The 25,583-nt window shown below is 40.3% G+C and overlaps 1 protein-coding gene across 1 annotated transcript in view; it reads left to right on the top strand.

Moving 5' to 3' along the window:
* The window catches only part of AUTS2 (activator of transcription and developmental regulator AUTS2), a 1,134,993-nt gene that overhangs the window by 267,834 nt on the left and 841,576 nt on the right, over positions 1-25,583 (top strand). The window contains 1 exon segment of the mRNA XM_025425744.3: positions 16,694-16,906. Coding sequence (XP_025281529.3) covers positions 16,694-16,906 — 213 coding nt within the window.

Here is a 25,583-nt window from a genome sequence, read left to right as displayed (position 1 = left end):
CCTGATGTGGGACTCTATCCCGGGACTCTGGGATCACGCCCTGAGCCAAAGGCAGATGCTCAACCGCTGAGCCACCCAGACATCCCTAGACATTTTTTTTATGTAGACTTACCTTATCCCAAGTGGAACATCTTACAGACCACTGGTGTAGATAGAAAGGGCTAAGGGGTGCTTGGGAGGGAGAAATCATCCCTAAGGCTTATGGATGAAGTGAGAGTTACATGTGAGCAGAAACAGTAAGTCATGGCAGGGTGAGGGGCAAGTTGATACCATCAGTTTGGTGCAAGCAGCAGGGTGCCATGTGGTAGACGTGTGCCTTACGAAACGTGAGTGGACAGGTGTGGACTGGGATGGAGGATGGGGCAGGGGTTATAGGTGGAGAGAATGTGAGGAAACACTGTTTTGAGTCCTATTCCCAGAGAAGAGAAGGACAAACAGGAGGGTGGTGGCAGGTAGGGTGAAGAACTAGTGAAAGTTTGGGAACTTCCCTGTGGCTAGCAACTTTCTTTTAATGATTGGAACTTTAGAGGAGGAAGTGAGTCTTGAAGACTGCTGGAGAAGAATGATTTGTAGTAGGGGAAGCCCAAGATAGGGAGAGGCAAAGGGGAAGGACTGGCCACATCCCAAAGCCTTATTGTGCCCAGTTCCACTTCAGCTTTTTTAGGACTACGGCAGTGTTTTTCAGGAAGTGGCTTATTTACCCCCACCCCCTCTTCTTTTAGACCAAATAATGGAAACCTGTGCTCACATCCAGGGTCAGGGCTAATTTTCCAAGATGTAGGAAATACTTTCCTCTTTTTGTTATTTACTTTCTAACTTTGTTCCCTTTTACTCTCCTGTTGGAGGAGAGAGACATGTAGCTGCTTCCTAAGCAGTCCCTGTGAACCTGATGGATCTTGAGGCTTCCAGAGATCAATCTGGCATAAGAACCAAAGAAGCAGCCACATGGCTCTCTCTGAGAGACAGGATTTCTTCCTTTGGACAGGATAGAGCTTTAATTGAGTCCAAATCACATCTCATCCTATGAATGCTGGAGAGCAGTACATTTTTAACTAGGAAGAGCTTCAATTATTTATTAGCCATGATACTAATTTATCCTGAGTGCATGTCTTAGAGCTGGCTCTTCATCCCTGCGTGGCCACTGATGTAATGCCATTGTGTTCCTATACTTAACTGAGAGCTCTGAAGTTTTTCTAGCCTTGTGTTTTCCTGAAGCTATAATTTTTTAAATTGTGCTAAAATATTTACACACTGATCACCATATGACACTGCTTCTGGAAAGAGGAGAAGAAAGTGGGGATTCCTGCTGCTGTCGCTCTTTTTATCTTTAACATCTGAGGGTCCTTTGGGAGGTGTCCTCTGGGATGAACCATGCACTCAGCACTGCTTTGGGAAGTAGAGTGGGGCTTGTCCAGTTGCACTTTGATGTTGCTGCCTTATCTGTTATTTGGTACTGTTGTATTCTAGGATGAATTTCTGGAACTCTCTGCTATAGGTGTTTGAGACTTTGAATGTTTGCCTATAGAAAATGTAGGCAATTCTGGGGTCCCTTATAGTGTCTTTGCTCATCATTGCACTAATGGCCAATGTGGACAAAGTATTGCTTAGGCCCATATTCTATTCTAAAAGCACTTTATTAGTTTTTTTTAAAAAACTGATTTATTTGAGAGAGAGAGCAAGCACGAGCAGTGGGGAGGGTCAGAGGGAAAGGGACAAGCAAACTCCCCTTTGAGCAAGGAGCCCAATGTGGAACTTGATCCCAGGGCCCTGGGATCATGACCTGAGCTGAAGGCAGATGCTTAACCATCTGAGCCACTCAGGCATATGTGTTAACCTATTTAACTCCTCACAGCAATCCTAGGAGGTAAAATGCTATTATTATCTCTATGTTACAGATGAGGAAACAGTAAGTAACTTGCCTAATGAGCTCCATATAGGCTCTGGTGTGGAAAGCTGCAGTGACACACCTGCCTTGCCACTTAGAATCACAGAAATCACATTTCTTCATCAGAAAATGTCATCAGTACACTTGCTCACAGGATTGTGGTGGGTATGTGATTCTGGCACATAGTAAACTCTTAGTACACATCAGCCACCACCATGGCCACCATCACCACCTTCTTCTTCATTGTCATGTCATCTATGCAGAGCATCACATGAAACATCAGACCCCTGACAGAGGCAATCTCAAAGGCTCATTTGCTTTAGATGTCAAATAACGGTTGAGTTCTGCCTACCTTTCCTTGAAAATATAATGGCAGGGAAAGAAGAGAAGTTGGAAATGGTGAGCCCTTTTCCAAACTGGAAGTCAGGATATTTTCAGAGGAAGGTAAAATATCCACCCGTGCTCTTCTTACCACAGTTCCTTGCTACCCATCCCTGCTCAACCCCGACCTTCAAGGGCAGGTTGGGGGGGCCCTTGAGGGCAATGAGAGCTAGAACATTGGAGGAGAAGGTGGGGGGTATGGCAGAAAGAGAGGAAGTACCCACCAGACCTGCTTGTACAATCTCCACAGCATGTAATTAAGGCTTGCAGCCTTGTCAGCCAGAAACTCTCCTCATGGTGCAAGAGGCAGAGAGCCTTGTCACTGTCTCTAGAATTATTTGTGTAATTCAGCAGCTGTTTCCCTCAGATGCTTACCACACGGGGTTGGGTTATAAAGACGTACGAGTAGAATCGCCGAGGTTCAGACACTTGTGTTCACTGTTCAGCTGAGAGCCACTTAGGCTGTTCTTGTACAAATGCATTAGATTATGGTTAAGCAGCTTATGGACATAAAAACACATTAGAACTTTACAGCACTCTATAAATTATAGTTTTTGCAGCATTCACAGCCACAATGCTAGGTAATTACATTCATTAATCTACTACTAAGAGCACATAAAGTTGCCTCCCAAACGGTACTGTATGTGTCAGTGCTCAGCTGGGAAGGAGAGCTCCCTCCCCCCTTCTTTTTTCCATCTCCCCCTGTTCTATTAAGCCTTGTGCGGAAGGTTTTGGATGGTACATTGAGGGATTCCCTAATAGAGTCCAAGAAACCCATTTTGTTCAAGGTTAGGCTCTGGCAGGAAGCACTGTAGGGGTAATCTTTTCATGTTGAACTACGTGTAGTTACTATTTTGTATGCATTTGTTTTCTTTTTGGAAATGGACAGATGTCTCATTTGGAAAACCAGCAGGGGTAAAGCAGTTGAAAAGAGATTTATGATGTCATCAGCTGCAAATGCTTTTTCAGGCCTTCTTTTTGCCTGTCTGTAGGAATGGTTTATATGGTGTGTCTTTTAAATTTTGGATGTATCATGAGTGCAGGGGTGGTCAGGTCAATTCACAGTACTAAAATAACTAACCCTACTCTATTCCAGAGATTAGATTAATTTATTTAATCCTAATGGCCTCATTGTAAGTTAGGTACCATAATTAGCTCCTTGTTTTATAGAAATGAGAATACGGAGGCTTCACAGGGTGTTGTGGTAATTAAAAAAAGGATTATAAATACAATATGCAGTACATTACTTGGTACACTGAAAGACACTCTGTAAACACAATCTTGAGGATAGATGGAGAACAGATCCCATCATTAATCCTCTAGTGCCAAATACAATCTTTTATAATGACTAACAGTTTCCCTTTATAATGACTAAGAACATGACTGTATTAGTCAGGAAGAGGAATTCCTCACCTATCATTTATTTACTGTCTGCTGTATGCTGGGATATAACCAGGCGCTTTTCACAGATTTCATGAAACCTCCTTACTCTATCCCTGTATTCCATGAGTAGAAATGGAGGCTTAAAATGGCTGGGAGATTTGCTTGAGGTCACAAAGCCACGAAGTGGCAACACCATTGCTCACACCCAGATCTAACTACCACCGCAGCACCTGCTTGTGTCAGGGCTCCTTGAACAAAGACACAAAGGAGGAAGTCACAAATGAAGAGTATCTGCAGCAGTGAAGTACTGTCCTTGTCCTGAAATTAACTTTCTATTGTGGGAAATGATTGTAAAACACGGATTGATAGGATCTCTCAATAATGGAGTCTGGGGGCCTCTGGGTGGCTCAGTCAGTTAAGTTTGTGACTCTTGATCTCGGTTCAGGTCTTGATCTCAGGTCTTGAGTTTAAATCCCATGTTGGGCTCCACACTGAGCATGGAGCTTACTTAAAAAAAGGGAGTCTGAAGGTAAGAAGGTTTGACTTTGTGTACTTCATAGCAGCCTTGGCTTTTAGGGATGGGGCACAGAGTCCCTTTTTCAGCAGGCAGGATGGCGCTCTTGTTCCCTGGGGAATTGAGAAGTATTCAAGACTACCCCGAGCTCTGTTGCAGGATTGGTAACTGCTGAGAAGAAAAGTGGTTGCTCTGGTGATGAGAGGATGACAGAACTACAGGGTAGTATCAGCCTCAGCATCTTGTGTCCACTCAGCTCTCTCGCTTTTAAAAGGAACTGGCACATTAGACTACTGCTGAAATCCCCAGAGCCTGCTACTTGCTCATTGGGGCAGGGCTGATGCCATTTGCGGGGTGAAGTGTACTCACAATATGATAAAAACTGAACAAGGGAAAAGAGGAGATCTTCCTCACAAATGCTGCCATCTAAGGTATAGCTTAAATGACAGGCTTATTTTTTGGCCCCATAACCGATTTTCCTACTGGCCCATCTGCTCATGCACACACCTTCCCAGGATCACACAGCAGGCCTGGCCTTTATCATTTCGGGTCCTGCAGAGCTGTTCTCTCTCGCTGTGGTATTGATGTCAGTTTTAACAGCTGTTATGTATATTGACTCCTCCACTGATTACGAGTGTATGTGCCATTGCTAGTTTGTTTAGCCAGTGCTCACCTTTCATAGGCTGTGATGGGGATTGCACTGTTATGAATGTAATTTGCTGAGCTTGTGGTGGCATCAAGAAATCCTACTGGGATGAGGAAGGGTTGATTTTCCTACAGTCAGATGACATTTTCTGGTTCCCTTTCCTCATGGGACCATGGGCCAGTGTTACACCACATGCTTCTGTGTGAGAGAGAAGGAAATTGTTTAAAGTATGTCATCTGCAGACAGATCTGTAGATATGTGCCGGTGTGTATGTACAGGTATGTTTTAAGGATGGAGTGGATGGGGTATGCACTCAGTGACTCAGAACTCCACGGAGTTAACTGTGGACAGCTCTTACAGATAAATTAATGCTACTGCTTAAAAATGGGAGAACATTTTCAGGAGGGACTCTTAGTGCTTTCAGCAAATCTCTGTGGCTTATGTTTTTATATAGCTGTCGTCTTCTCAGATCAGACATCCCTATTGCCTGTTAGGTAAACACAGAAAGCCTAGATTATGAGTTAAACGTATTGACAGTATTTCAAGTGCTATCAGAGAACATTTAGTTCAGTTTAATTTTGTGATAAATCTCATGTTTAATCCTCTGGTTACTCTGTAATCATGTCTCTATTGATCTTTTCTGAATGACTGCCTGCAGTTTAATAAACTTTGCCATTAACCCAGAGTTTCTAAAGGATGAGATTGATTCCATTATCAAATCTGATAGACCCAATAAGTACCTAAACATCACTAAATCTATCTATAGGAAGCTTTATTAGAGTGACAGCCCCTTAGCTTGTTCAAGAAGCTGGTAACATCTGGACTTCTTTGCATAACACAGTTGCCTTAGAATTAGCATCTTACTCTCTTATGCAAATGGACACTACCTTTCATCTCTCAGGTCAGTGTAGTAGCCAACAGAAAGGACAGTCTCTTCTTCTTTAACTGTAATTGTAGGTCTAATTTATTCTCATGGCAGAAATAGCTTGAGGAGTTTGTTTAGTTTGTGTCTCAGTCAGTGGATACGTATAATGCACTTTTCTATACTCTGTGCAAACCTGCAGGATAGTTCTGTTTATTTTTACCCATATGATGCTAAAGCAAGGAAAATCTTTCTGGATAAAACCTGAAATGGAAGATCAGGGGTGATGAGGAAGAGGGTGTGCAGAGTTATAGGCTGGAGCTGTGTGAATAAGCTCTAAGACTTGGCAAAATTTTCCATAAAGCCCATATATGTATCTTATTTAGTGAGAGAACATTTGCAGTAGGTACTAAACAGGAATTTCTGTATTTTGCACCTGTGGGTATTTCTAGTTGTATAGTATCCTCTAATACGTATTTATCCACACAGGCAGAACATGTGAGATTCAGGGTATGGAACGTTTGTGTAGCTTTGTATTTCTTTAAGGTCAGAAAGGTGTCACTCCCTGCCGCTTTATATCCCTGAAATAAAATAGTGAAGATTGTCAGTTTTAGAGAAAATGCCAAGGCTTTTATTTCTGTAAAGATTTTTAGTGCTGATTTGAATCCTTTCTGAAAGAGTTCAGATATTTGACACAAGAGGAATAGCCTTTTCCTAAGTATGATTTGGAAGGGAAGTGGAGGTGAGAAGAAGTTTATAATGAGATAATACTAAGCCTTAATATAAAATTTTCCTCAAACAAAAGGTCATAACCCTGACACAAATAAGGTTATAATGACTTGGTGTTAGGGAATGAGAGTAGCTTTATCAATCCTCAGCTTCCTCCTTTAGAGAATGAAAATATGGTCTGGAAGAAAAACCTCTAGTGAATCCATGAACTCTAAGCTACATTGTTTGAACATTTTATATGTGATAAAATAACCTCCCAGGATAATAGCATTAGAGAGGTTGACAGAACCTAGGAGATCATCCCATAGAGAACCTGAAATTTATAGATGTTGGTGTAGATTGGGTTCTGCCCCTTCAATAAAAATTAGTCTGAGAAAGGGTGTAACAGTTGCTCCTGGAGTACTAGAAGGTTGGTGTGTGCATGTGCACACTGGTTCTCTGCCTCACCACTCTGTAAATGAAGAAATGCCTACTCATCTCCAATGGGAAGTTGACTACAGTCTCTTGGAAGATGGGAGAAAGTTGCAGAATTATTACTCAAGTAATTACTTCATAGTTCTCCAGAAACCTATCTGAATCTCTTGAAAACTTGAGCCATACTGTCTCTTTTCCATATATCCTTCCCAATATGCTGTACCAAACTGTATTTGTATGCAGAACCACATAATGTGAATTTTGCCAGAAGTTGTTCTTCCTGTCACTGAATACTCCTAACATTAAATTATCTTTTATAAAATTGTGTCCTGTCTGCTGAGTGGACAGAATGTGCCTGTGTATCTGTGTGTGTGTGTCTGTGTGTGTATGAGAGAGAGAGAGAGAGAGAGAGAGATTTTGTCCTCCTACACAGGCTTCTTCAAGTGATTCCCCACTGCCAGCTGCCACCTCTGTTTCTACAGCAGCACAGCCAGCCCTAACTAAAGCAAACACCAAGGTGTTCTCTGCTGCCTATTAATGTAGCTTTGACTTTTTGTTTTGTTTTGTTTAGATTTGACTTCTTCAGAGCCAGAGCTAGAAGGAACTATTAGTGGTCTTCCCTTTTATCCTCCTTTAAAATATTCTGATATCACATCAGGAGTTTATTTTCTGTCTTCTGGGGAGGATTAAAGGAAAGAGTGAGGATCAGAGGTGTTAGAGCATGGCAGAGAGGAACGGAGGATCCTTCCACGGCCTAGATTCCCAGTCTTTATTTTGCTAGTTCTCTTGTGGTTAATTTCATTTCACTCTGCTAGAAAAGTGAAATGAATGGATACGTTGCATCTTTCCCTAACTAAATTAAAGATCCTTGTAGGGCCAGATATCCATCCATACTGTAAGTTGGATTTCTGGTGCATACACCATCTTCTCTGCCTTTCCCTTTATAATGGTAATGCAAGCCCAGATAAGGTCATTTTCCCACATGAAATCTGGGATAGCTGTCATTTCCAGGACTCCTCCAGGCCCAGAAAGTAATAATTCAGCACATACAGCTGACAATGACTACTACAGTATCAGTAAGTTACTTGCTGCAAATTTCTAGAGACATTGGTCATTTAAAATGAAGATGTGGTAGCATGTGGATACCTGGGAAAGAGAAGTTGAGAACGTTTTGAGGGAAGAAGAGCAAAGTCTGTACCTTTTTAAATTAATTTGAATCCAATATCTGGATAAAAAGAGGTTTTCACCAGCTAGTCAGGCTCCTTGTCTGGCATATCTGGGTAATAGTATCAAGCACTTGATATTTTTGAGAGTAGGAGGTATTAAGGTATTAAGGATTGGTAAATGGTCATTTGACCTTCATATGATGCCTCACGCAAGATGGGACATTTTGCCTGTCAGTCCCCTTTATTGTTTTGTCTTCTCTTGGACTTAATAAGGTGATCTGTATTGTCTTTGAGGCATTTGCTCCACCCTTTAGTATATAAGGGAATGGATGGTTTCACCATGTTTTGCTGAGGGGATATCATTAGATAGTAAGTTTGGAAGTTTTTGGGTGACAGTCTGAGAAAGCAAGAGAGGAGACATAGTACAATTCATAGCCTGGTGGGACAGCCTCAGGAGTGAGAGACACATCCATGTTGTTCTCATTTCTCTGATTCCATTGTTCAAAACCCACCTACTATATGCCTCATACTATATTCACTGCCGGGAGTTCAGGGAGTTGTAACCACCATCCCTGTGGAGCAAACCTGGGTATTGCAGGGAGGGCCTGATCACTAATTATTTTGCCACATGCACATTAATCAACCCTTTCCCCATTTTGTGCAAGGAATGCCTAGCAAAAAATGAATAATAGCTAATTTAAAAGGCTGTTATTAGAATTACACGTCCTCTCAAATGTGTTTGTGACCACAGTGGATTAGGTTAGAATGGATCTAGAAGCAACAGAAATTTGTGTTCTCAGCCTGCCTCTCTTGAGGTAGCAAACCAGGCCCCCACCTTTGGAAAAGCCTGAGGATTGTGTGGCATGCCCACTTTCTCTTCTGGATTCCATTATGCTTTTCTCTGTTATGGGGTTCCCTTCCCCTTTCTGGACTCACTCTTTGTGTACATTATCACCCTTAAGCCTTCTCTGATGAGATTTTCTCCCTGAGTCATGCTGTGTTCCTCTTTTAGAATGTTGCTGTTATAGAGGAGTTAAAAAAAATTTTTTTTAAGGTTTCCTTTTCGTCATGCTATATTTCTCAGATTATCTGGAGGGACTGTAATCCAATTTTAGGAATCCTTCAGGGCTAAGAGCCTAAACTGTTTTAAGCAATAGCATCTAGTTGCCAGGGACTCAACCACTTTGAGAGTGTTAAGGTCTAACAGCAGCCAACTCTCAATTATCTATGGGAATGAGAGGCTGCTGGGACATTTTCAATTCACAGAGTGTGCAAAAATCTCACTTGAGCTGGTGGCTGTGATCTCATCCTATAACTGAATTTAGGAGAACTTCTCAAATACCTTTCTTTCCCCTCCCCTCCCCTCCCCTCCCCTCCCCTCCCCTCTCCTCTCTTCTTCCTCACTTCTGACAATAGCACTGCACCTTTGACAAGTGTTTTCATACTTAGTCTCTTTGTACTAAGAGTACAAATTTGTCTGTACTTAGTCTCTTTATTTTAAACCATTTTTCCTCTCTCCATTTAGATTCCCTTACATCCTTTGTATTACCATGTATTAAGTATATTGTAGTAATACCTCAGGTTTTGTTTTTTTTTTTTTTGCATTAGGAACAGTAAAAAATGTATTTATACTTTCTTTGTTTTTGATTCAAGTGTTCATGAGAGATGTGGCTAAATAGCTAACCAGGGCACTTGAAAGAAAGCTAGGAAAACTTGGACCAAATGTTAGCTTCTGAATAACTGAGAATTGACTCTTAGAAGTGAAAAAAAAAAGGCCCAGCTCTGCCTTGGCACTGAAAATGATGTAAGGACGACACTGCCTGGTCTGCCTGGGGCATTCGAATTCCCAGCTGAGTTGTCCCCAGTGGCCACATCATGGGCTAACGCCAGACCTTCTACAGTAAGGTCATCCCTTTGTTTCAGGAATCTGAAAGATGAGTTCCTTTTGATGGACACTGAATGCAGTCCAGTTATTGGTGATGGTGATGTGCCAGTTGTGCGTGATGGCAAGGGTTGCTGTTTCTTTTTTTACAGCTTTATTGAGGTGTAATTCACATACTGGCAAACTGCAAGGAATAAAAGTATACAATTTATAAGTTTTCACATGTGTGTACACCCATACAAGCATTGCCATAATCAAGACAATAGTTTATCACCCCAAATATTTCCTCATGTCTGTATATAATCTCTTCCTGCCTCTCCCAGGGAACCACTGATTTGCCTTATGTCACTACTGATTATTTTACATTTTTTAGATTTTATATGAATGGAAACATACAAAATATTCTTTTGTGATTCATTGCTCTAACTTAGCATAATTATTTTGAGATATAGTCAAACTGTCATGTATCAGTAGGCTATTTTTCATTGTTGAATAATATTCCACAGAATGGTTATATCATAGTTTATTCATCTGTTGATATATGTTTGAGTTGTTTTCAGTTAAGCTGTAACAGAGCTGATATGAACAGTCTTATACAGATCTTTTTGTGGAAATGTGCTTTCATTTTTTGGGGGGAAATACCTAAGTGTAGAATGACAAGATCATATGGTAGGTCTACTTTGAACTTTTAATGAAATGGCCAAACTGTTTTCCAAAGTGGCAGTATCATTCTTCATTCCTCCCGTTAGTGTAAGAATCTGCCTCCACATTCTTGCCTGCACTTGGTATGGTGAGTCTTTTTCGTTTTAGCCATTCTAGTATGTAGATAGTGGCATTTCATTTTGTTTTTAATTTGCATTTCCAAGATGACTGTTGATGTTAAGCATCTTTTTACATGCTACTTGCCATCCATATGTCTTCTTTAGTCACCTGTCCAAATCTTTTTATTTTTTTAACTGCTTAAAACACTGGATTGATTTCTTTTTATGTAGTTTTGAGAGCTTTTAAAAATATAATCTGGATACAAGACTTTCCTCAGATATTACACTTTGCAGATAGTTTTCCATTCTTTGACTTATCTCTTCATTTTCTTAACAATTTCTTTTGAAGAGCAGAAGTTTTAATTTTTGATGAGGTGTAATTTATCACTTTGTTCTTTTATGAATTGTGCTTTTGACATTATGTCTAAGCAATTTTTGTTTAACCTAAGGTCTCAAAAGTTTTATCTTCTGTCTTCTAGGAGTTGTATGGTTCTAGGTTCAACATTTAGATTTATGATACATTTTTAGTTAATTTTTCTAATTAGACTGAGTCATGAATCAAAATTATTTTTTACATATAGAGATGTGTATGTGTGTGTATATGTATTATATGTATATATATATATATATATTCTATTAACATTTGTTAAAAAGATTATTTCTCCACAGAATTGCTGTGCTTTTGCTGAAAACCAGTTGTCCCCATACATACGGGTCTATTTCTGTACTCATCCATTGATCTCTTTTTCTGTCCCCATGGCAATGCAGGGCTGCAGTTGTAATACCATGTGAAGGGCGGCAGAATGGAGCACCTTTGCAGCTCCTCATCTAACCCACTTTACTGTAATAGCTCATTGATTTGTCTCCTGTACTCCTACTAAATAAAGAGCCTGAGGTCAGGGATGTTTTCTTAGGTTTTCCTGACAGGTGGCAAAGTGTCTGGCACATAGTAGGTATTTTTATTTTTGTTTTTAAAAGGTGTGAACGTGGAGAACTACATTTTGAATGCTGCGTTTGTTCCTTATTTTGTTTGTAAATTCCTGCACACAGCCTCCTGTCCTTACTAAAAAGTTTAGGTTCTGAAGGTCTGTTCGGAAGTCCATTTGTCTAGAGTAGGGGCTAATGTCCACATACCCATTCAAAGTTTTAAAAGAGCTGTGTAATTTGTTTCTTTCCTAATCTTTCACTTCGTACTATCACTGTAAATGCTTTTACTTCTTTTGTGCTTAAGGGAAGAGATGGAATCAGCATTTGTAAAACCATCCAAAAATAAGTACAAATGCAATACAATAAGTCAGCAAAGGACTTGACAAGCTAAAATGACAGCACACAGCCATGGATGCCTTTTGATGGTGACAGGCAAAAGCGCTTTTTCGTATTTCTCCCGGCTTCTTTGTTATTTCATTGCCTGTCCTTAAGATCAAATAACTTAGAGAAGAGGTTCTGTTTAAATCATACCCCTCTTTCCTGCATGTACATACACAGGGGCACATGCAGACACCCACTCCGCATATGCTTTATAAGTGATGGGCTGCTTTCAGATTAGTTTGGTTGGAAAAATCAAATGGAGACTTTCTGAAACCTATTTCATGCAAGGCAGGCAAATTGTGCCTTCATTTTCTGTTGTCTCTGGCTTCATCTGTAATCAGCAAATGCAGCTCCGCTGCTGAGACAGTGCTTCATCTGCAGTTTATTGCTCTCCCCTAGTCTGCACAGCCCTGAACCATCTCATTTTGAAATTCAGGAGTGGCAGAGGAAGCCTTTTGTGAGAGATTATAATTTGAGAGAAAAGGGGAAGTCAAGAGCAAGATCGCCTATTTTGAAGAAGGCTGGGTGTTGAAGGAAATGCTCCGGCTCTGAGCCTCTCATCATGTGTGCTGCTGTGACCCTGCACTCCATCACCAGTGACCTAAAAATCACATAATTTCAACTATTCATGAAACCTATTCCCATCTGTTATGCATGGCTTGTGCACTTACCCCCTCTATTGCCAGAAAATAAGTCTAAATTTTTTTATTTCACAGCCAGCCTTCTGTTGTTGGTGTACTGGCTTTCTTGCTTTCTTGCTTGCTTCCCTGATTGTCAATGAATGCCTTAAAACATTTTTCCCCCCAGATCTTTTCCTTACTCTTCTGCCCTCCTCACTTTCTCTTCCAGTGCTTCTTTGCTAAATGTATCCTTTGCCTAGTATGAGGCACAGTCATCTTATTTTTAAAAAGCACTGCAGGTAATTCTGATGGACATGAATTTTTTCTGGGAATTGCTACCCCGTATCATAGTAGACAAATGAATCAACTGAGCTTTGAAAATTGTAATTCATTGATGGTAAAAATTTATTTTATAAACCACAGTTTACTTCCTGTCTTGTAGCAGTGCTTTGTAGACCACCCAAGTTTCTGTAAGGAAATTCTTAAACAGTTGTTAATGGCCGGTTGGTGGATAGATACATGCACACATACACATGTGTGTAATCACATGCAGAACTCTTTAAGAGTATTAGGAGGTAATTTATAATCATTCTGTTTGTCTTTGATTCTTATTGTTTATAGTGGACAGTTCTTGTCATTTTCCCTCCAAGACAGTCAATGAGAAGTTAAATGATTACTTTATACATAGTAAGCAACCAGATAATGTTTACAGACAGAATGAATAAACATCAGCCTGGTTTATTCAAGAATTATACCAAAGTGTCTATGCAGCAGTTTCTAAATAAAACTATATCTTTGAAAGAATGAAGATAATTTCTAGTCTTTGAGAATATAAACCTATAATAAAAACCTTTTAATGACTCTTGATTTCTTCTTACCTCTTAAGCCACCGCCTCTATACACATTTTGATCCTTTCTCTCTTCCTCTTTCCTCCCCATTCTCGCACCCTCCAGAAATAAAAATCTCAATATTAATTGGAGCTAAGATGATTGTACTGCTGCTGCTAAGACTTCAGCAGGTCTCTTACAAGCTAATATCACGGTATGGGGTCCATTTGCTGTGTAGCTCTTGTGGTGTGGTGAGAATGCCTTGATTAATATGCTACATGAAAATAAAATGGATTTGGAAAAAATTATACCATACTCTCATAAATATTAATTCACATTTGTATGGAATTGCACATAATTTTCAACATACTTTGGAGCACCTTCAGTACTAAAGGAGATTTGGTCTCCAAAGAGAATGGCATAATTTTTTTTAAAAGCACCATTGATACATTATTTGTATCCTAATTTTTTATTAATCCAATACTCTACAGGCATGTAAGGCAGTAGGTGGGTGACAGGAGATTTTTTTTTACCCAGTGGGGAGTTTATATATTACTCTTAGAAATAGTAGTACAATTAATCATATTATATAGAAGCAATCCACGATGGACCTCACCTGGCTGCTTCTGCTAGCATTGCCATCATTTCCGAGTATCTTTTCATGAGAGCTGTTTTGGTTGCATGCTATGTTAATCTCAGAATAATCTGAGCTGAGCAGGTGTTTGACATAGCTGACTGTGGTAGTGGATGCCAGACAGAGGAATAAATACAGCAGACATTTATTGAACATTTTCCATGTGTTAGGCATAGTGTACAAGTTTCTGACACTAGAATCAATGGCCATGTGCACTCACTTTGATTTCAGCTTGTCCCTTAAATACTTTCCACCACATATCCTCATTGCCTCAGGAGAGCTCCCTCTCCAATGGCAGAGGGTAAATCATCTGCATTGATAGCAGCTAGAAGTTAGACCAGGAACCACTCATTTGCCTTAGGAGATTGTTATTTTTGATATCTTCTTTCTCCAGGGATAAGGTCTTTTGCCTCTTCTAGGGCTTGCTGTTTGCTGTGGATCCTTGTTTCTGCAGTGCCTTCAAGGTTCCTTGGTTTCTGCTTTGCTAGTTTGCTTCATTCTATTTTAGTGCTGGCTTGGGGTTCTATTAAATCACTATTGTGACTTAAAGGTTTGGATACTTTAGCTAGTTGCCTTATTTATTTATTTATTTATTTATTTATTTATTTATTTATTTATTTATTTATTTATTTATTTATTTATTTATTATCAAACATAAACATACATACTACCTGTTATTTGCCTGACTCTGTATGTGAAGCATTGGGGTTACTGAGATGAATGATAAGTTAGTCTGTGCCCTGATTCTTTTAAGGGATCATGCTGCCAGCTGCTGCAGGGCCTTGACATAAGCTGTTCTCTCTGCTCAAACTTTCAGAACTAGGTCAGATGGTAGTCCTCTCCTTAGCACCAACTCAGTCCTCTGAACTAGACCATTTACCCCAGTTTTAGCACTCTTTGCCTTTCCTTTAGAGCAGATAGTTAAATTTGCAATGATATATTTGTGTGATTTAATATTTGTCCCTAAACTTTAAGTTTCATGAGGTGGTGATTTTTTCCCCCACATTATTGTTTTCCCAGCCCTGGTAGAGGCCAGTGCTGAGTTTGTACTTGGCATATACTGGGTGAACAGAAAATACTTGTGGAGCACTTGGGTGGCTTAGTCAGTTAAACATCTATGTACCTTTGGCTCAGATCATGATCTTAGGGTCCTGGGATCTAGCCCCACATCAGGCTCCATTCTCAGCAGGGAGTCTACTTCTTTCTCTTCCTCTGTGCTCTCTCCCACTCTCTCTCTCTCAAGTAAATAACTAAAATCTTAAAAATAGAAAAGAAAAGAAAATACTTGTATAAGGCTTGAGAACAGTGCTTTGCATTATAAGAAAGGTCATCCTGAGTGGACAGCCCTGCTAAGACTCCTTGAACTAGAAGAGGGAGGGGTGTGGAAAGTAGAGCTTTGAGGCCAACGGTAAAGCAGAGGTAAAGGACCATAATGGCTATGGTTGATTTGCGGAAGGACCTTGAGGAGCAGCGTGTATGTCAAGTGGGCAGTGCTGGATATTGGGAGGCAGTAGGATAGAGAACTAACATGGGGCTATTGGCTGTAAAGGAGGAGGAGGGTGGGGAAGGGGGTTTGGAGTAAAGAGCAAAGTATTTTAAGGAGAAAGATGGGTAAAGGGAAATTTTTGTTTTAGTTTTTTGATTTATTTTAATGTGCATTGATTTAGGACCACAGAAACAATTTATTTGTATGGGAGTGCGGCTCCATGAAGGAACATTTTTAGTGTAAATAGGATCATGTCCACTCATTTACAATGGACTGAGTTCCAAATCTTCTAATTTCAGCACTTTGTGTGTACAGCATTTCTCAGGGTTCAGAGGACCTTTGCACGTATCCTACCAGTGGTGTACTTCGTCTCCTAATGAATGATGCCAGTGTCAGGCTTTGGGTTCAGGTCTTTGGTATTTCCATAGATGCTGAGCCACCTGCAGGCACAGAAGTCGCTGGAGGTTGTGGCCTGAAATGCCTGCCTGTAGTCTCTACAGCTGCTGTTTCCTATTCCAGGACATCCATTACTTTTCTCCTGCCCTTCCCACACCACCCCCCCCCCCCCCGCAGTCACACACACATAGTAATAAATGAAAGGTTGCTGTATATCTTGGTGATAATATTGTTGTTACATTTTGCAAAAAACTGGGAATTAAGGATGCTCAGAGGAACTTGTGGTAAAAATATATAATGCATTAAGGAAACATTTTAATCATATAAATTGAAAGTTTCTTTCTTGCTGGCTCACATCCTCCTGGCCCTGGTATGTTTGGGCTTTTGCCTTTTTTTTTTTTTTTCCTTAAATCATGCATGCACTTAGTACTCCTTTTCTGAAATATAATTGATGTACCAACATGGAAAGTGAGTGTATTGAGTCTCCTTGGAGAATGTCATTGTGTGCTGGACCTAGCAGAGAATCAAATTGAAAGCCACTAAGCAGTGAAATCACTTTTAATGGACAGATGCTTTTTGCTTTGTTGACTTTTCTGCCCAGCAATAATAGAAAGGATATATTTGTGGTGGCATTAGGGATTCAGAAGGATCGAGAGCAGTGTTTCTTAGTTTTAGGTGTTCTCATCTCCGTCTTTCCTGCTTTCCCCTCTCCCTTCTTGTAGCCCTGTGTAGCCTGTGCTTTGGGGGTGACTCTGGACACCTATGTAATCAGCACTTCCCTCTCCTTCTTTCCTATAGAAAGATGTGGCACTTAAGCCCCAGGAACGTGTGGAAAGACGCCAGACCCCTCTGATCAAGAAGAAACGAGAAGCACTTACCAATGGCCTTTCCTTTCATTCCAAGAAGAGCAGACTCAGCCACCCCCACCACTACAGCTCAGATCGAGAAAATGACCGCAATCTCTGCCAGCACCTTGGGAAGAGAAAGAAAACACCGAAGGGACTCAGACAGGTGAGGAAGCGTGGGTGTGTCCTTCTCAAAATCCCTTCCTCATGTGCCTGCCTCTCTGCAGTCCTTCCTGTGGAGAAGACCTCCTTGGTGGGCTGCTGGCATATTGCCTCGCAAAGCTGTGTACTTGCTTCTCACAGAATACACCAGGCCTAACTCAGTGTTTTTATGACAATTTGAAACTTGGGCATTGGTACCTTTTTATCAGATGTGCTGTGTGCCACAAAGCTTGACACTGGTGCTACTGGCATGTGGGGCAGACTGGCTGGACTACTGATGCTAGTCAAGCTGGAGATGGTTCATAGGGTAGAGATCTTCATGATTGGGACAAATGAAACGGGCAAGTGTGCTCTCAGGTACATTGTGGATCTCAAGGTTCTGAGGTGCTAAAAATGGTTGTCTGCATGCAGGCAGAACCTTGCTTATGATTTTTATTTTCTAAAGCACCTCAGATATTGTGTAGGTGAGAACAGTGGTGAAGAAATGAATTTGCCTTTCTGTTCTTCAGTTGTTCTCTGTAGTCCATAATTCAGGACTGTCTTTGCGATCTGCTGATTGTATGAAAGTCTGGTAGTAGGGCTTACTGGTCTGTTAATAATTAGGTTTCAGTGATCCACAAGAAAATATAGCTCTTGGCATTTGGGAGTCTTTCTGCCTGTGGAAATCCCCACATGAGATAGATTAATAATGAGAAATGAAGCTGTTTATAGCAGTTTTTCTGCACAAATCCAGAGGCTTTAGTGCCTGCTGAGTTACCTGTGTCCTGGGTGTGTTCTGTTTGTTTTTGATGGGACCATTGAATGGAAATGACTATCACTTGAAGTAAGCAGAGAAAGGGAGTGTGGCTCATAGAGCAGGTGCTGCTAATTAGAAGCCCAACACGCATTTTCCAGTTTGCAGATGTTTTTATATAGAGGGAGAAATCTGGGATCATACACAAACAGTGGTTCTGCAAGTTCACAGATCATTAGAATCATATCATGAGTGTTTTCTGGCCCATCCCGAAGAGCTAATGAACCAGAATCTCTGGGGACGAGTCACAGAACTTGTGGTCTTAGATTTTCTACTTGATAATGACCAGGTCAGTTTGGAAGTCATTCTTATAAAGCATCAAGAGTGTATTTTTGGTGATGATTTTTAGTGAAAAGATTGGAGGACCCAAAGCCTTAATATGATCTGGTCTCTAATAAGATATGGAGTCCCCGTTCAACCGTGGGTAAGGAGGGATATATTCCTGAGAAAACATCTAGAGGGATGGACGTCAGCATGGGCACAGAAGTATCTCAGGGAGTGTCCCCACAATTGACAGGGCAGGTTTTCTTTTCTTTTTTTTTTTTTAAATATTTTATTTATTTATTCATGAGAGACACAGAGGGAGAGAGAGGCAGAGACACAGGCAGTGAGAAAAGCAGGCTCCATGCAGGGAGCCCGATGTGGGACTCGATCCCAGGTCCCCAGAATCAGGCCCTGGGCTGAAGGCAGTGCCAAACCGCTGAGCCATCTGGGCTGCCGGACAGGACAGGTTTTCTTTTCTTTCTTTTCTTTTCTTTCTTTTCTTTCTTTTCTTTTCTTTTCTTTCTTTTCTTTTCTTTTCTTTTCTTTTCTTTTCTTTTCTTTTCTTCTTTTCTTTTCTTTTCTTTTTTTTTTTAATTTATTTTTATTGGTGTTCAATTTGCCAACATATAGAATAACACCCAGTGCTCATCCCATCAAGTGCCCCCCTCAGTGCCCATCACCCAGTCACCGCCACCCCCTGCCCACCTCCCTTTCTACCACCCCTTGTTCGTTTCCCAGTTAGCAGTCTCTCATGTACTGTCTCCCTTTCTAATATTTCCCACTCATTTTTTCTCCTTTCGACAGGGCAGGTTTTCTGAAGGTACATATATGTTCTCAAATGAAATTTTTTTTAAAGATTTATTTATTTATTTATGATAGACTAGAGAGAGAGAGAGAGAGAGAGAGAGAGAGAGAGGCAGAGACACAGGAGGAGGGAGAAGCAGGCTCCATGCTGGGAGCCCGATGTGGGACTGGATCTTGGGATTCCAGGATTGTGCCCTGGGCTAAAGGCAGGCGCTAAACTGCTGAGCCACCCAGGGATCCCCCAGACTGGAGTTCTAAGAGTAATTATTAACATTTGTCTAATGCGTACCATGTTACAGTCATTAATAAGGGAGTTTATATAATCTGTAATTCTCACAGCCATCCTGGGTAGTGGGTAATAGGTTTACTTTCTACAGGGGGAAACCAGAGGTCAAAGCATTACAGTGTCTTGTCTCAGGCCACTTAGCAATGAGGTACAGAACCAGGGTTTAGATCCAGGTTTCTTTGTATTGCTCTATTTTCCCTGTATATTAGCCAATTGGGATGAAGAGAAAGAGAACTCCAGGTTGGAGGTAATAGGGGGCCTCCCAAGTATTTCTAGGAACTAAGTGAATAGTTTGGTCATAGGGAGTGACTTTGGTTATAGAAATGGTGACCTATGAAAGCATAAAAAGAAACAGGATAAACTACCAAGTTCAGAGAGCAGAGGAAGAGCTGGGAAGTTTGAAAGCAACCACATTTACCTGAAGATTTCTTTTTCTATATAAGGAAATTGTTTCAGGAAGGAGAGTGGAGCCAAGGAGGAAGGGCTAGGTGCTATAAAAGGTGGTGTTGCTGTGACTCCCAGCCCATGCTCCTCTGCATGAGCTCTGTAAGAAAGGTAATTTTTATTCTGGGACAGAAGTTGCAGTGTAACCACCACCTCTTCCCCAGGCCTTCCCTAGCAGTAGTATAGGAGGAAGCCTTCCTACTCTTTCAGACAAGAAACCAATTTAATTCCAAGTCTACACTAAACTGTGGTTCCTCATCCTTGACTCATACTCCCAGATTTGATCTGACTTTCCCATTCTCTGTCCTCGAAATTCTTCCTTCTGCTTTGTCCTCTAGTGATCATAAAAGAAAATTAGGACATGTATATCTCAAATTCAAGTAGCTTTTGTCCTAATGGTTAACCTTCTGGTACACATGGTATTTGAAATCAAAGCTATCCTTATTTTAGGCTAAATATTTGAAAAGCAATTTTTTTTTTGACTCACTCATTATAAATCGTGGAGAAGGAAAGAATGAGTTGTACCTTTTTGGTCTGTGTAAGAGTTTTCAAAACAAGTGGTGTTTTTCTTATCTTCAGTGTTGATGCCAAAATATACTCCCCAAATCAAATGTTATTTTTCTGGTAGGAGGGGAAGCAGAAGTTGATAACTGAAATAAAGCTCTACCACTACTTTTCATTTGTAGACTCCCCAGAATCACTTGTACTGTTTTGAAACCCTGAACAGATCACTGTCTATTGCTGCCCATCTAGAAAATGAGGGATTTGGTCTTGGTGATTTTTCAGGCTCCTCTCCTTGAGTTTCATGGTTCTTTAAATTTATGACCAGCAGAGATACATAGTGTTTTCAAGGAAGGAAGGCTGCAGTAGACCTCAGAGTAATTTTGGTTTGGAGTCTGTAATTGATAGTTTCTCTGAAGATATTTAGAGGAGAGAAGTACCATGTGAGGGAAAGGCATGGCTACATGTGTGTTGCCCAGACAAGTGCTGTCTGTTGTATGATTATTGGTAAAAGGTGACACAAGTGTTTAAGGGCCACAATAGATGTTCAGAAGCTTGTGCCCATAGTATTGGATGTTGTTTTCTGGTTGTGCTTGATGCCTGTACACATCACAATTTCTTTTCCTTACTTTTGCCTGGTACAAGATAAAGTAGCTGTATGTGACCATCTTAGCTGGGAGGAGCCCCTGAGATGAGAGCGTCCTTGAGGAGAATTTCTCAATTAATGGATAGTTGCTTAATACCTTTTACTGAGGGAGTTATAATTTGAAGAACTACAGAGGAGAGAGGGCCGTAGGAAGTGAGAAGTTAGTCTTTATTTTTGACTTAGTGAGAGTGTGATAGGTTTGCATCTTATTAGGAAATGGTACTTCCTAAGCAGGCACCTTAATGCACAGCTTTCCTGTAATTATGGGAAGATGTTGCTCCTTTGTATAGAGTAAATAGTAGGTTTTTTTTTTTTTTCTGAGAATCCATTGAAGTCAACTAATCTTTTTACCGTCAGAGTACAATAATATACTTTTATAAGAGAGATGTGTAGTTCTAAAACCAAGCTGACTTTTCCTTCTTTTCCCTGATTATAAAACCTCAGTTCTCCTGGTATTTTCTCATACTGGGAAGAGAAAGCTTTTTAACTGACACTTAACCACCCCAGTGGAACTTAGTTGTTGGATTATGTTTTTAAGTATAAATATGTACTGATTCAGAAGATGCTGAGCTGGCAGCTGCCTTTTAAAATGGTTGCACTTTTTTATGTGGCAAGTTTGAACATTCTCCTGAATTTCCAAAGAGGGTTTTAAAAATGAAGAAAGGAATAGGTTAACTTTTACAAAAGAATGCATTTCTTTCTGACCCCCCAGGCTTGTATTTGTCTTACACAGAACTATTTGCTCATGATGTGAGCATTCAGACATTATGTTTAAAAAGTTTTAGGTTGTACTAATAAGGATGTGGTAGGTTTTTGTTTGAGTTTTTTTCCCATCCCTACTTAGACTTGGAAATGGGAAACCAAAACAGAGGCTGCCCAGGCCATCCCCGTAAGGAGCCTTATTCTCTAACTGCAAGACTAAGTCACAATGCAATCCCTGAAGGACACAATGATGTGACATGCTGCCAAACCTTGTAGCCAATGGAGGATTTCCTTAGGAGCGTTTTTGGAAAACTTAACCCTTCCCTAGGGCATTGAGTTTTCTTTCAGTTTGTCTAACTTCTACACCATGAGAGAAGATTTAAAATGTTACTACTTCATAGTTGAAAACACAGAGAATAGAGGGGTTTTAAAAATAAGCAAGGAGGAAAAGTTGATGGAAGTTCAGAGAACTCTCAGATTTGGCTGGGCCTGGGTATTTCTAAACTGTGTAGTCCATTACCCATCTTTGCTCTCTCTAGTAGGAACTAAATCAGCGGAAATAGGCTTCAGGGAAGTATAAGGAATTCTTAGGCCATATGAACTCTTCAACAAACATACCAGGATTGGTCATCAAAATAAATCCCAGAGTCTTCCCTCCTAACTGAATGTTAGTTTCTAAAAAGCTGTTCAGCTAAGGGTAGTATTTCTGAGAAAAAGAGGCAGCCTACTGAGATTGCTTTGAGCCTCAGGAGGATCCCATTTGGGAGGGAAATAAAGGAGTTTGGGAATATTTTAGGAGCCAAGCAGGTAGACTCTGACCTTGCTAGTAAGAATGGCTTTTATGTGGTTTAGAAATCTTTATACAGGTTGATCTGGGTGGGTATTGCTTATAAGGAATGGAAATTTGCTCCTCTCCCTGAAATTCTAGTATGGTAGAATCAGACTTCGTGAAGATTTGTAGCTGACGTTGCAGATACCAAAAATGCGTACTGATGTCTAGTAAGAAGAGGGATTGATCCCCGTGCTAAGTCTTTAAAGTTAGAGCTATTGTTAGAGCTATGGTGACTGCATCTGCTTTGTGTATTGCCATTGCATGTTGGCTTTATTTGGAATAAGTGGTTGTGTTGATGGAACAGAAGGGCTCAGGTGACTAAGCCTCCAGCTGTGCTTCAACCCATCAGAGCAGTCTCTCTGCTCAGGCTCCTTCCTGTTAAGTGCATTTACTACTAGAAGCCAATCCTTTATTTCAGTGTGATCAAGTCAGATTGTCCAAGGACTTCTCTGTGACATTGTTGGTTGTAGAAGTTAACTTGCGAAAGGAGAGTTTATAACGGACAACTTTGATTAGACAGATCTAGTTCAGGTCATACTTTGAAGACCAGCTAATTGGTTTCAGGTAAAAAAAGTCTGGACTGAAGTCACACAGATTTTTATCCAGCTTGACTTGAGAGCCTACAAGTTTCTGGAAATCAGAACATTTGAAACATTAATGCAATTAGGGATTATACTTTAGTAATGAAAAGACATACTAACTTTGCTAGGTGCTCTTTCATAAATATAGTGGTTATCATGGTTAAATGACTGAAGATACATTGAACTAGTGTCAGAAAATTGAGCTGCAGTTAAGTCGTTTTTTATTCCTACTTCAGAATTTCAAGGTTCATGTGCTTGTTGGGATTTCATTTGCTTTTTTCAAAAATTGTGTTGTCATATGAAGGTTATAAACAGATAGTAAATCAGATCCTCTGTTTTTCCTTCTGATTAAGTTGCACATTATTCTTTTACTTTTACCTAAGACTACAGAAATAGGAATAAAAGCAGTTGATAAAAGACTGGGAGGAGGAAGATTGGCTTATAACGGGTTTTGCAATTTTGACTAACTGAAAATAAGGATAAGATGCCAGATTTTAACATCTAATTATTGAGAAACCCACAATCAGGCTTGTCTCTGTTCAGAATTAGTTGTGTATTTATTATATTGGAGGTGTATGTCTGGTATTGGGAAATGTGGGACTAATATAATAACAAGTTACATGAATTTTTTTTAAATGGGCATTTGGAGGCAATGACAATTTGTTTTTTGAGTTTTAGAATTTTTGTTTTGTGTTTCCTGACTCCTTAGCTTGTTGTCTGGGATATATTCCATCAACCCTAGATTTTGGTAAGAGTGATAATAAATATTACTTGACCTTAGTGAGATAAATGTTTGGAGTGATGCAGCCAGTAATATCTTTTTTTTTTTAAGGTTTTTTTTTTTTAAAGATTTTATTTATTTATTCATGAGAGACAGAGAGAGAGAGAGAGAGAGAGAGAGAGAGAGAGAGACACACACACACACACAGGCAGAGGGAGAAGCAGGGTCCATGCAAGGAGCCCGATGTGGGACTCAATCCTGGATCTCCAGGATCACACCCCAGGCTGCAGGCGGCGCTAAACCACTGTGCCACCGGGGCTGCCCCAGCCAGTAATATTTTATCCCAAGTGACATATATAATTTTTAATTAAAATTTAGTAAAAATAGACTAAAAGAGAACATAGCACATTGAGTACCACCTCATAAAATAAAACGTACAGAAAGAAAATAGGCTGAATTGGAAAAAGAACTGCTATTAAGAAAATGGACAGTAACTCCTCATGAGCAATCCTGAGACCTCTAGAAATTGCTCCATTAAAGAAAAAAATAAATAACAGTGACATTCACAAAATCCCAAGAATATGTCAAAGGTATGTGTGTGCAGAACTTTATTAAGGGCCATTTAAATCCTGTATATTGTTAGAGGAGTAAGAAGGGCAAAGTGAGAGAAAAGCTGCTCAACTCTGTCTGCTGTCAGTTCCTGCACTATGGGTGATTGAGGCCTGAGGGAGTGTATTTTCCCTTCACACTACACTTTTGATAGTTGATGGGGGTTGACAGAACTCTCTTTCTTTATTTAAAACTGCATTTTGTGTTAATTTAATTTTAAGTCTTCCTATGTTTTGATGATCCATGTTATCTGCATGTGGCCAGATCTTAGCTGCAAAACGTGAAACAAGCCCCCATGTGTTCTGCATTCTAATTTCTGCCCACAGCACTCCCATCTCCACACAAGCCTGCACATGACAGGTAATGAGTGGGAGGTGGGGAGCGAGTGGGTGGCTGTGTGGTTTGCAGTGGTGGTGGTGGGGAGTTGAGCAGATGGTTGTGATAGCCACGTGTTGCGAGATTCCCGTGGGAGTTGATGGTGGTGACAGGCGACTCACAATGTGCTATTTACAGTTTGGGTTTGCAGTCTTTCAGTGACATCTGAATGCTCTTTAGCAACTGCTTTCATTACTGCCTTTCGAGGAGCTGCTAATTGAAAATGAAATTGTGGGTGGGCTTTAAGGCAGGCACAGACAATTCTCTGTGGTAAATGTTGCTTGAGAAATGTCGGATGCCTTGATGCCTGATTTGTAATTCTTTTTCCAAGGAAGAAAAGCCAAAAGGGTGCATTTGAAGATTAAGTATATACTCATAGGCAGAGCGGACTGTCTCCTTCTGCCCAGAGAGCCAAATGTGCACTCACTGGGCTGGAAACCAAGCCATCTGCCCATGCATGGCTCACCTTTGTAAGGTTCTTATTAAATGTGTATGTGTAAGGTTCTTATTTTAAGTGTGTTAACATCTTGTATTCTCCATTAGTTTTTTGTAGGACATTGTCCTCTTTCCTCTGCTGTTCATACAGTTACTATGCAGAAGAAAACCATGATCTGATCTCTTGAACTTGGAGGTATTATATCCAGGGTCTTTGCATATAACTTTTCTTCCTATAAACCTATTTCTGTGATTCAATTCTGTTTTGAGGGCAATTGGGGCCTCCAGGCACAGAGAGGGAAGAGGAAGACAGTGGATTTGATTGGACTTTGGCAGTGGATGATGTTCCTGGTTCTCTGACGGCTGCCTCCAGCCGTGGCATTTGTACCCTATCTTCAGAGTTGTTAGCTAATGCATCTGTAGCATATATGAAACGGTGGCTTTCTTAAGTGTTGACATGTTGAATTGTTTTATTGCCTATTCTGAAAATAGCTTTGTGCAGAGAAATCTTGTGCTGAACAAGGAATGGCCTCCCTCTTGGAAGTACTATTAGCTCTTTTTTTAATTAAATATGAGGATAGATAAAATATTACCATTCTTTTTTAGCTTTCCCTGGAATATTTTTAGTGAATACTGTCTGAGACAAAACCATGCTAGATTTTTTTTTAAGATTTTGTTTATTGGGATC

Source organism: Canis lupus, chromosome 6 (assembly GCF_003254725.2).
Source record: "Canis lupus dingo isolate Sandy chromosome 6, ASM325472v2, whole genome shotgun sequence".
In the NCBI taxonomy this organism is placed as follows: domain Eukaryota; kingdom Metazoa; phylum Chordata; class Mammalia; order Carnivora; family Canidae; genus Canis; species Canis lupus.
The sequence above is the reverse complement of the archived record's forward strand: the minus strand, read 5'-3'. Positions and strand labels throughout refer to the sequence as shown.